At 43.6% G+C, this 12,860-nt stretch overlaps 1 protein-coding gene across 1 annotated transcript in view; it reads right to left on the reverse strand.

The window, feature by feature from the left end:
• The window catches only part of LOC309381797 (prostatic acid phosphatase-like), a gene marked incomplete at both ends in the record, with an annotated part of 137,486 nt that overhangs the window by 27,800 nt on the left and 96,826 nt on the right, over positions 1-12,860 (reverse strand). Inside the window, one exon of the mRNA XM_081933081.1 lies at positions 1,300-1,404. Coding sequence (XP_081789207.1) covers positions 1,300-1,404 — 105 coding nt within the window. The remainder of the gene's footprint in view (positions 1-1,299; positions 1,405-12,860) is intronic.

The raw sequence follows: 12,860 nt of genomic DNA on the forward strand, positions 1-12,860 counted from the left end.
AGGTAAAGGTAAAGGTTCCCCTTGCACATAAGTGCTAGTTGTTCCTGACTCTAGGGGGCAGTGCTCATATCTGTTTCAAAGCCGAAGAGCCAGCACTGTCATTGTAATTACAGCTAAAATCTGAAATGCTCTATTTAGTCAAAAAACATAGATGCCTGGTTTTCACAGATCACATTGTCACCTGGTTATTTTAAAAAATTTTTCCTGTCTTTTGTACCTTTGGAGTTTGTTTTCTATTTTTGACCAAATGCCAGCAGCCCCCTAATAGGAAATTCTAGGCTTTATTTCAGTGGTGGTTCCAGATTCCGTTCCAACCGGTATGGTTGGAATGGCCCCAGAGTCACCCATATGTACCGTGCAGTGTACGCACATATATGCACGTTGTAGCACCAAATGACACTTCTGCAAGCCTCCTCGATGCTCCAGTTGCTCCGCTGGTACTGTACCTAGTGCTCCGGGCAGAATCCGGTATGCCTATCCGGAGCATACCGCCTGCAACCCATCACTGCTTTATTTCCTAATTCAATAACTTCACTCACTAAACAAACTGTAGTGTTGCAAGTTAAATTGTTAATAAATGCTCTTTGGCAATGGGGTTTGAGGAAGTCTTTTTCCTTTCCAATGGAATTTTTCAGGCAATAGTAATTATAGACATAAAACATTGCAAAAAATAGGGAAAACTTTTTTCAGTCGTAATACTATTGCATGATTAATTGTATGAATGAGCATTTGAGAATCTCTACTTCTTTCTTGTCACAATTAGAAACTTCTGATCTTAATGCAGAATAAGCAACTGTGGTTCATGGTGCGATCTATGTTACTAAATTTCCCCTGAATCTATTTAATCTGTCTAATTGATTCTAAGTTTTACATAAATAAAATGTACATGAGTACATTTGCAAAAGTCAGTTGAAGTGCCAAATCGATTTGAAGGCATTCGATTCAATTTGACATGCTGAAACTAGTAGATAATTCAATTTAATAGCATTAGCCGATTTGATCCCCTTCAATCAAAATCAAAACATTGTTTGGCTGTAGGCAAACAGAGTAATGAACTGCAATTAATATCTACCCTTCCAATCCATTTTCCAAATAAAATAATTGTTAAGCTCTTATACTTTATCAGCATATTCCATAATTTCCTAATCCACTGTGGTTGATCTTACTACTGTTTCCTATATACATTTAAATCTTATTTAATAATTGAAAATAAATGTAGTTCAAAAGAGATAGTTTTGCTGTCTCTTTTGAGACAGCACAAATATGTAGCTACAATATTAATTTATTTAAAAAACATACCTCACAAAATAGTGTATCTTGTACATGCCAGATTTTAAAATTCATGGGATATTTGAGAACAGAAGCATTATATCCTGAATAGTAAGCTATTGTTTTGATGAATTCCTGAAAAGAGATAAGAATAGCATCCTTTAAAGGCAAAGCAGCACACCATGATACATGCTCAGTTGTGTTATGATGTACATGACTACAACAGGATTGTATACAAGTATGTTCAAACCAGATTATAGTTCTTAGAACTAAATAATCTAATCGCATGCAATTTTGTATTCTCTAAACAGTCATGTCCACCAGAATGCCTTTCAGTTGAGTTGATCTTCAACTTCCCATAACACTCAACCAAAAGCAAGTCAAATTTGGAATTATGTGACTGCAGGGCTCTGGATGGTATTAGGTTGGAAAAACCTGCTGTAGTCCAGCATTATTGCCTACGTTATATGTTAAAAGTTGAGATATGAATAATCATTGCATTCCTCTTCTTGTCCTATTTTTGAAACTAAGTTTAAAGCATTGTTTAAGAATGAAACTGATTCTGAATCTAGCAACTAATTTTCAGACAAATAAGAGCAGTGCTTCACAATTGACACTTTTGAATTTTGGGCATGAAAGCAAAGATTGATATAGCATATATACATTTCAATAAAATATTTCCTGTTAGTTATTTTTAGTGTCCTATTGAAATATTTCATTCATACGCTAATGAAAATATCTATCCAATGATAACACCTTTTTAGCCAATCGAATAGTTGGATGCAGTAAGTTTGATTTATATTTTAGTCTGAAAATATAGTACATTGGGGAGATGCAGTGTTTCAAGTCCAAAGACAAAAAGATACTTTGAAGCAAGCATTGGGACTGTCTTGACTCAATGCTTATTTTCCTGCAAATATTATGCAACTACCAGATAACCCCAAGAAAACACACACAAAGTGTCAATAGTGTGCATCCTTGCTTTATAGTACATTTTCAGCTTCTTCGGACCTAAAATGCTGATCATCCTTCAGTAGGTCAATGTCAGGATGTGATTCTTTTTCTCTCTTAAACTTCAAGTATCCCTGATGAAGTAATAGGATACAGGGTTACAATGGGGCATTTTTTCCATATGCACATGTGTATGTATGCATACTATTGAACTAGCATTATTGGTACTCTTGTATACAATAGATGCTTAATAAATTTCACACAGCTCAGGCATATAGAGCTTCTATTGAAATGCAGGCAGAGAAGTGTTGTGTTGCTCTGGCAATTAAGACAGGACTTTATCCACAGATGGCTTTGGAAAAGACTTGTTGTGCAAGTGACAATGTGTGGCTTATTGCACTGGTGCTGGTGTTTGTGGTATAATGCCGTGAGGCTCGTCACGCTGGTTTTGCCGCTCATGGCAGGATGCTGTGTGGCATGTCGTGCTAGTGCCATTGCACATGCCCACAGTGGCACAATGCGTCACACAGCCTCTTGCTGCAAGCAGTGGCACCAGTTTGATGAGCCATGCGATGTTTAGCTGCAAGCTGCTGTAGAAGTTGGGCAGAATCGCGACAGATATTGGGAGATGGGAGGCATGGCTGCAGTGGTCCTAAGGTAAGTGGGTAAGACATCCCCCCAAAATAAGACCTGGTGCTTCTTTTGAAGCCCAAAAGAAAATAAGACCGGGTCTTATTTTCGTGGAAACATAGTAGTATTTTAAGACAACCTCATCATTATAACTCTAATTTTTGTTACCTCATATGGTCTAATTTTTTCCTGGAATTCATTTGATGCTATGGTTTTCTTCAAAAGCTCTATGTAGCGTGGACATTGAAAAATTGGATAGCGTAATTTCTGAAATAAAAAAATGAGACTGTAATATGCTATTACTAATTTTTTCTTCATATTTAATTTTTTTTCTTGATAATTCTTTCCACTGGATTTGGATACAGTATTAAACCTTGCTTTATTGAAAATTCCATAATCACCCTGATTCAAATATAAAACATCATAAATTGAGAATTTGCCTCATGATGGTGGTGTCATGATACTGCAATCTTCTCTATTGAGGTGGAGATAGCATCCAGGCATGGGTTGACTTCATCTGCTCATTGTTAGGACTGAGTCTGTTGAAGCTGTTAAGCCATGCCCCTGTTGCTAGATTTACCCAGCTTTCGACTCAGTCTCCCAGTAAAGATGGATATGTCATCGATGAGCTCCTATCTTCTAAAATTCAAATTGTGATTTATTTAGCTCAATTATTGTTGGACTTGTGAGTATTCCTTGACCCATTACTGTATCAGCTGGCTCTGTGGCCCAGGATCGCAGCTCCAGCTGCTGGGTTTCTTAAAGCCTGAGAAAGCCCAGACTGGTGGCCTGGACCCCTAAAACGCTATTCTGCGGTTTTGGAAGTCAAGGGGAATGGATCACGCTTTGTAGAGCTTCATGCTTTATCTGTTACCTCAAACGCTTGACGGTTTCCATTGCATAATAAAAGGAAGATTTTACCAGGAAAGGTTTCTTCCATCCAACGCCATAAGACAGGTGTCCTTCCTTTTGGGGTCAAGATTACAGAACATCCTTTTGTATGACAGACTAACATCAAGTTTCAGGCATTAGGGGGTTTACGCCCCTCAACAGTGACAACAGACAAACCTTAACCAGAGGGGTAGACAGTCTAATCAGCCCTTTCACAGTGGAGAGGGGCATTTTTACCACTGGCCCTAAACCCTTGGCGGACCTTCCCCTCATTGGTGGCTGTTTGGCATCATTTGCCAACTGGTGGGATGGGACCAACTCTGATGGTTCAGTTAGGAACACAATAAGGTCAGGGCTACCCCTGGAATTCATCTCCACACCTCCGAGGTTTTTCAGAAGTTGCCTGTTATCCTGCAATGCTGCATGACAGGTCCTCATGCAAGCTGCCATCCAGCACCTGCTGAAAATTCATGGCATACAGAGGCTGCCAGAGGACTAATTAGGCCAGGGATTTTATTCCATTTTATTTGTAATCCCCCAGTCCTCAAGGGGGTGGGGCAGAGAACAATTCTCGACCTAAAATGCCTTAACTGCTGTTTAGGTAATAGACGTTTCAAAATGCATTCCTTATAGTCTATCCTAGGAGGTATATGGGAAGGCAATTTCCTCACATGTATTGACTTAACTGAGGCTACCTTCATATTGCCTCTCCATCAGCAATATCTCAGATTCTGCTGTGGCAAATGCCATTTTCAGTATAGAGCCTTACCATTCCTCAGTGCCTAGGGTGTTTCCTAAGATTCTGGCAGCATTGGCAGTACATCTTTGGGCTATACATATGCAGGTCAAATTTTATCTAGATGATATATTAATACAATCAGTAGCAACAGCCCAGGCCAGGGAGGATCTGAAGATCATAGTACAGGCATGGGAATCCCATGGATTCTCTATTAACATGGCCAAGAGCCACCTTGAACCCACCAATAGGCTGCTCCATTTGGGAGCGCGTATTAATACAGTGACTTGTAGGGTATATCTGTCCCAGGAGAGACAGGCCAGCCTTAGGGAGCTGGCTGGGCAGGTAGAGAGAGAGCACAGGGTGTCCTTAGCCAAGCTTCCCCAATTATTAGGCAAAATAGTGTCAGCTATATCCATTTTGCCTTGGGCACACCTGCACACCAGAGACCTCCAATGCTTTCTTTTGTCATTTAAGAGAAAGAACAAGAGCAGCTCCCTAGCACCGTTCCCTTGGACGTAATTCAATCTCTCCGCTGGTGGAGATCTCCAGCCATCACCAGGGACTGCTATTTCAAAAAGCCAGTCAGTCTGATTGTGACTACCAACGCCAGTCTATTTGGTTGGGGGGTCCATCTGCAGTCACAGATGGCCCAGGGACAAGGGGACCAGGAGGACTGGACTCACAACATCAATTGGTTGGAACTCAGAGTGGTCCACCTGGCCCTCCATCATTTCCAATAGACGGTCGCTGGCAAATATGTTCTCTTCCTGATGGACAAAGTGGCTGCCAAAGCCCATGTAAACCATCAGTGGGGCCTGGTCCAGATTCCTTATGCAGGAGGCCAAAAGACTGCCTCTGGACACTTAATATCAATTATGGCAGAACATATATGGGGGTGGCAAATGTGCAGGCGGACTGGCTCAGTCGTGTCCTGGTGGTGTCAGCGTTCCAAATATCATCCAAAATTAAATCAGAGTCCAAGGCAGAACTTTCCTCAAACTTCCAATTTATTAAGAGAGACATGTTGGCACATTTGTGGAAAACCTGAATCTGAAAGCTTCCTGAGTTTTCCACCCAGTTTAAAGTTCATGATCTTGCCCCATACCCATAAGTCCATAACATGGTCCAATCTTCCACTGCCCCCCGGCATTTCCACCCATCTAGTTCTGGTCCAAAATTAAATCAGAAAGTTCCAATCTTCCTCTGCCACACTGGCATTTCCCTACCCATTAACTTCCGGTCAGGTGCAGAGGTGCAGAGACAAGAATGACCTTGATTTCTAGAAAGGTTTTTTCCCCAAAAAACAATTCACATTCTACACCTTACTATTCCCCCTCCCAATTCCCCACTAATGAAACAGCATAGTAAAGAAAGAGAGAGTGTGTGACAGGCCAAAGATCCTAAAAGGAACCAGCTGCAGGCCTGACAAGCGGCCTCTACTCAAAAGGGAGACGTTTCCTGAAAAGAGAATAACACCTCTTCCCCGCCGCCCTGGGGGACATCTCATGGAATTGTTTTACTAACTTATCCACTTTTAGGTCCCAGCTTTCACCCAAGTAGCTTCAGACAAATGGTTCCCCATTCAATGCACTAAATACTGTAAGCGACCCCTATACAACCTGGAGTCTAAGATTTTTTTCACCTCATAATGTGTCTCCCCTTCTATCACTACAGGAGGAGGGGGAGCTTGGGTGGACGGTCTTACGCTGGACCCAATTACTGGTTTCAACAAGCTACAATGAAATACTGGGTAAATCTTCCCTAGAATTCTGGGTAGACTGAGTTGAATTGTAAGTGGATTAATTATCTTCACTATTGGGAATGGACCTAGAAATTTTGGGCCCAATTTCTTGCTAGGCAGTCTTAATCTTACATATTTGGTAGATACAAAAACTTTATCCCCCACACGAAAGGGTGGTTGGAGCAAGCGGTGTTTACCAGTTTGCTTCTTGTAGGCTTTTGCCACACCTGCTAGATCTTTCTTTGTATTTTCCCATCCTTTCTTTAGAGTGTCCATCCATTCATTCAGAGACATGGAAGAGGGAGGTTCTCTGGGCAGCTCAGGCATGGGAACGAATTTCATGCCACTGGTAATCTGGAAAGGAGTTAATCCAGTGCTACTGTGAACCGCATTGTTGTACGCTACTTCAGCGAAGGGTAGCAAGTCTGACCAGCTGTCTTGCCGATAGTCCACGTAACACCGGATGTATTGTTTCACCATCGCATTGGCCATTTCTGCTGCGCCATTCGTGCTGGGATGAAACGCTGAGTTGAGTCCTTGTGTGGACCCAACGGACCTCAGGAATTCTCTCCAGAACTTGGTGGTAACTGAACTCCACGGTCTGAAATGATCCTCTTGGGCACCCCATGCAGGCAATAAATGTGACTTGCACGTGAATTGGATTAAAGTGAGGGAGAGGCGTGCATAGTCAGATTCCATCTTGCTCAAGTAGCAGGGCAAAAGTCAAGACAGTTGGCTATGGGCTGGGAGCAGTGGTTGACCAGGGCATCTTTTGTGTCTTGCCATGCTCTTAGCATACCACATCACTTGCAGAGACTGCCTTCATGATCATTGTCCTATTCTAGTAGGTTTCATCCGCTCGAATCTGTCTTCACATGCTCGGGATAGACAAGTCCCTATCTCACTGAACAGTTACTCTCTACTTGGTTTGGCCAGACTGTCAAAGTTGTTGCCAGGGTGTGGCCACTGCTCATGCTACAGCTACTAGGAGCCACAAGTTAGAGCAGAGTGAGAGGTGGGGAACAAAGGTGGACCAGCTGCTCTAAAGCTGCCCTAAAATGAGCTGCCCTAAAAGGACATAACATGCCCCTACCCAAGAGGTGCTCTCCCTTCCTGATCACCCCATACACCTCATTTGTACCACCCAGAGGGTCAATGTATGCATGTACATACCTCACTAGTTTTTATCTACTCCATCTGTATTTATATATTCTTCAAAATATGTTTAAACATTTTTTTAAAAATGGCTGATTTGCCACAAAGCAAAACACCATCCTCCAGAAAAACCATTTATTTCTTTATTTATATCCCATCATTATTTTTATAAGTAATTTAAAGCAGCAAACATTCTAAATATCCTTCCTCCTCCTATTTCCCCCACCACAGTCCTGTGAGGTAGGCTGGGTTGAGAGAGGAAATGACTGGCCCAAAATCAGCCAGTCAGTTGTTAACTCACTGAGTCATTTCTGAATTTTCCTGCAATACAAAAAAGAGAGATATCTGCAACCAGTGTTTTGTTTAGAAGTGCATCCTGTCTTGAAAAAGCAGAAAAATTATAAGTGTAGGACTGTGCTTTGCTATAGTGAACAAGGATGCATTTGTCTGCAATTCTTTAAAACAAAATATGGCCTTTTTGGGGGAAGAAAAGCAGTCGCATAATCCCAGGAAAAAGGAGTTTCCACAGAAGATCGTGGAGAATAATAGAGCTAAGAATCTGTGGGAGTTCCAGATCTAGAAGGACAGGCAGGCATTAAATAACCAACCAGACACTGTAGTAGTAGACAAATTAATAGACAAAGACTAGAAGAGCTCGGGAGGCCAGGCAAGGAGGGCGAGGCAAGGCACCCCTCAACATGAGTAATGTGGAGTTGGCTATGCCCACCCACTCACATGCCTACCCATCCACACCCACCAAGTCACATGACCATCAAGCCACGCCCACCAAGCCATGCCCACAGAACTGGTAATAAAAGAGAGGAGGGAAGAGAGGAGGGGCTGATGTCATGATGACATGACGTGCGATCTTGGAGCTACAAGATCGCAGTCGATATTTCTGCCGCTGGACAGTCCTTTTGGACCTAAACCGTCCCATAGAGACAGTGATAGAGAAGAGTACGTCCTGCTGATCTCAGGGACACCGCAAAGTCCCTGATTGATCCAGAAGAAGCTCTTATTTCCGACAACAGAAATGCAGCCATTGAAGCTGCTGAAGTTGTGATAGCTTCGGAATGGAAAGAAAGCGGAAAGAGAAAGTGTGTTGAATTGGTGAGGAAATTTTATTATTAGAAAAGAGACTACCCCCCCCACCAAAAAAAATTCAAAGCTAAATTAAAATTGAAGACAGAAGAGAGTGAGCAGCAAAATTAAACTACATTAAACTTAGTGTGTTATCTTTTTTAAAATTTTCTTTTTACGGATGGAATTTTTGCAAATGTTTCCTATTTTTTAAACTGAATGGATTAGGTTTTTTTCTACTTTTTCTTCTTTTTTATACCTATGGATTAAAAATTTCTTTTTTTTACAATGCTTGATTGGATTGGTTTCTCTCTCCATTTAAGAAGTTTTTTCTTTAAGTTTGGAACATAAAGAAAATATAAAGAGGAATATAAAGAGGACTGTAACAATAGAGGGAAAAGAAGTAACACTGCCCCTTAGAGGCTGGAGGCTTGGAAACATTGATTTTTCTTTCTTCTCTTTGATCATTTGACACTTCAAGACTTTTCAGCTTGTTTACTGAGAGCGATAGTAGGAAGAGCACAGGTTGTTTACACAGGTGTTCTTCAAGAGTTCTATCAGCAGTTGGATTGGAGGGAAGACAAAGCCTTGACTTGAAAGATTATAATGAACTTGCTTGAAATCTAACAAAAAGCCTTGAATGCTATAGTGGTGAGGCAGCAGGAAGAGACCGCACCTATATTAGCCAGTCAACCTTTAAGTACAGTAAGCCCCTGCTTTCCATTGAAGACTAATCAGATAGGCAAGTTGGCATATTAATTGTAGTCAGCATATTAATTGACTAATGATATCTCTTACTTCAGGCTTATTACAAATTTTACTGGAATATGTTGCAATCAGCTTCTATGGAAGGACACAGGAAACCAATGTCTGTGTAAGATACAATCCGCCGGAAAAAACATATTAATAGATGATAGCATGTCTGGCTGCTGATATATCACTTTTTCACTCCCTTTCCTGTAACTTGACTGTAACCTTACAAAATGCAACTTTCTGTATTTTCTGTAAAATGTATGTTTTGACTACAGTCAAATATGTAATGTATACTCCTCTTTTACTGATGAACAAATATCTGTGTGAATGCCCCCACTCTAGGAGGGTATAAAACTCCTGTCCTGAACAAAGCCAGGACAGTTCAGATTTTGGTGTGTGAACACGCTGAACTCAGATGCATCAATAAACCTGTTTTCTCTTGCACCTTCGTGGTCTCACGTCCAGTCTTTGGCGTGCATTGAGGTATAGGTCCCAATCCGCCGCTACAGTGGCAGTGTTTACAAGTTGGAAGAATGGTGCAACAGGGGGAAAAAATTTAACATTGCAAATGATCATGTTTGAAATTCAAAAAATATTAGTAGTAACAGAGAAAATTGAGAAGAGATTGGAGAATATAGAACACAAAACAGAAAAATTTGATGGAAAAATTGAGGATGTTTATCAAATGAAGAAAGTGGAGGAAAGAGTTCTAAACATTGAAGAAAAAAATTAGCAAAGAGATAAGAAAATTGTGGATACTGACAGTAAACTGAGCAGAGTTGGAAATGGCAAGAGCGGAATATGGAAAGGGGAGATAGATGGACTGGAACTCTACCCCAGATTTCAAAGTATAGAGGAAGAAAAGAGAGAAAAATTGATGGAGGTAAGGAGAGAAATCTTGAAAGAAGCCCAGTGATAACCAAATACAAGCTGATGGAAGGAGCAGATGGAGGTTTCGAGTTTTCATAAGATACAAAATGAACAAGACGTTGCGAAGAGAAATCCATATAAGGCATACCAAGAAAGTAATCAGAATACTAATCCTACAAATGGCAAGAGACATACGACTGTACTATTACTGGAAAGATACAGGTTGATGTAATGAAAGCGTATAATAAAAATTAAGTTAAACTTAGTTACATTTAGAGTATTACATATAAAATGAAATGATAATAGTTATAGTCAGATAAATGATTGATAATGATAATAATGCATGCATATATATATATATGATTTTATTTTATTAGATTTATAAACCGCTCCCTCTCCCCAAAGGGACTCGGGGCGGTGTACAGTAAAAGGTCAAAACATCATGGACATGTACATTTACATAGACATATTGCGTATTACATGGAAGGAGGCATAAAAACTTACAAATCAAATCAATTTCATAAAATCTACACAATAATGATAGAATTAAAATAACATTAAAAACTACCCCAAAATTTAAAATAAACTGCCAGGCGGATTAGAGGATAAAACTATAATTGAGCCAGGCCGGCTAGTTGGAACAGGTGGGTCTTGAGTTTCTTGCGGAAGGAGCGGAGATCAGTGATGGTCCTGATATCGGGGGGGGGGGGAAGGTCATTCCAGAGGGCTGGGCCCATCACAGAGAAGGCCCTACTCTTGGGTGCTGCCTGCTGGCATTGCTTAGTGGACGGCACCCGGAGGAGTCCCTCTCTGTGAGAGCGAATTGGTCGCAGGGATGTATGGGGTAGGATGCGATCCCACAGGTAACTAGGTCCTGTGCCATGGAGCGCTTTAAAGATGGTAATCAACACCTTGAAACACACCCGGTAGACCACAGGGAGCCAGTGCAGCTCGCGCAGGAGAGGTGTTATATGGGAGTATCTAGTACTCCCCATAATTGCCCGCGCGGCCGCATTCTGGACCAGCTGTAGTCTCCGGGTGCATCTCAAGGGGAGCCCCATGTAGAGAGCATTGCAGTAGTCCAGACGGGACGTCACCAGCGCCTGAGTGACTGTGCGAAGGGCGTCCCGGTCCAATAGGGGGCGCAATTGGCGCACCAGGCGAACCTGGTGGAACGCCCCCCTCGCCACGGCTGCCATATGGTCATCCATCGACAGCCGGGCATCTAGGAGGATGCCCAAATTGCACGCCCACTCCACGGGGGCCAGTTGCTCGCCCCCAATGGCCAGCGATGGAGTCCACTGGTTGAACCGGGGGGCCGGTAGCCACAGCCACTCCGTCTTGGAGGGGTTGAGCCTGAGTCTGTTGCCTCCCATCCAGACCCGTACAGCTTCCAAGCACCGGGACATCATTTCGACGGCCTCGTTGGGGTGGTTCGGGGTGGAGATGTACAGCTGCGTATCCTCAGCGTACAGATGGTATCCAACCCCAAAACCACGAATGATCTCACCCAGCGGCTTCATATATGTGTTGAACAGGAGAGGTGAGAGGACCGACCCCTGCGGCACCCCACAAGTGAGCGGCCTCAGGGTCGACCTCTGCTCCCCTGCCAACACGCGTTGCGTCCAGTCGGAGAGCAGAACCACCGCAAAACGGTGCCCCTCACCCCCAGCCCCTCCAGCCAGCGCAATAGGATACCATGGTCGATGGTATCAAAAGCCGCCGAGAGGTCTAATAGGACCAAGATAGAGGAACAACCCCTATCTCTGGCCCTCCAGAGATCATCCACCAGCGCGACCAAGGCCGTCTCTGTGCTGTGACTGGGCCGGAAGCCGGACTGGCGTGGGTCTAGATAATCAATTTCCTCCAGGTGACGTGGGAACTGTTGCGCCACCACACTAAAAAGGGAAGGTTGGAGATGGGACGGTAATTGGCTAGCTCAGTTGGGTCCAGAGAAGGCTTCTTGAGTAAGGGCCTCACAACCGCCTCTTTCAAGGCGGCAGGTAAGGACCCCTCACTCAATGAAGCGTTCACTAGTCCCAGGAGCCAGCCTCGTGTGACCTCCCAGGATGCCAGTACAAGCCAGAAGGGACACGGGTCCAATAAACATGTAGTGGCTCGCAGTCGCCCACGCAACCTGTCTATATCATCGGTGGCAGCAGAGTCAAACTCCTCCCAGAATGGTCCCTCATGACTCGCCTCCGACGCCCCCTCTAGACCACTGAGGGGGATCCATTCACTCTGGATTTGAGCGATTTTGTCCTGCAGATATTCCCCAAATTCCTCTGCCCTGCCCTGTAAGGGGGCTTCCCGCTGCCTCTGTGACAGTAGGGAGTGTGTCACCCGAAACAGGGCGGCAGGGCGGTTGTCTGCGGACGCAATAAGAGTGGCACAATGTCGGTGCTTGGCCACTCTTAATGCCACAAGGTAGGTCCGTAGATAGGCTCTTACCTGTGTTTGGTCAAATTCGGAGCGTGAGGATATCCATCTGCTCTCTAGGCATCTCTTGTGACATTTCATCACCCTTAGCTCCTCGGTAAACCAAGGGGCCAGGGTGGTTCGTTGCCGCAGGAGAGGCCGCAAAGGCGCAACCCGGTCTAAGGCCCCGGCAGCCGCACTATTCCATGCGGCCACCAGGTCCTCCATCTGGGAGCGGGTCAGGGCTACAGGAAGTGGCCCAAGCTCCGTCTGGAACCTATCCGGTTCCATCAGGCGCCTGGGGCGGAACATCTAGGACGGTCTGGTTCCGCCTCCCCACGGTGAGGGGTAGCTCCAGGGAAG

The sequence above is a fragment of the Natrix helvetica genome, assembly GCF_964273705.1.
Source record: "Natrix helvetica genome assembly, chromosome: Z".
NCBI lineage: Eukaryota > Metazoa > Chordata > Lepidosauria > Squamata > Natricidae > Natrix > Natrix helvetica.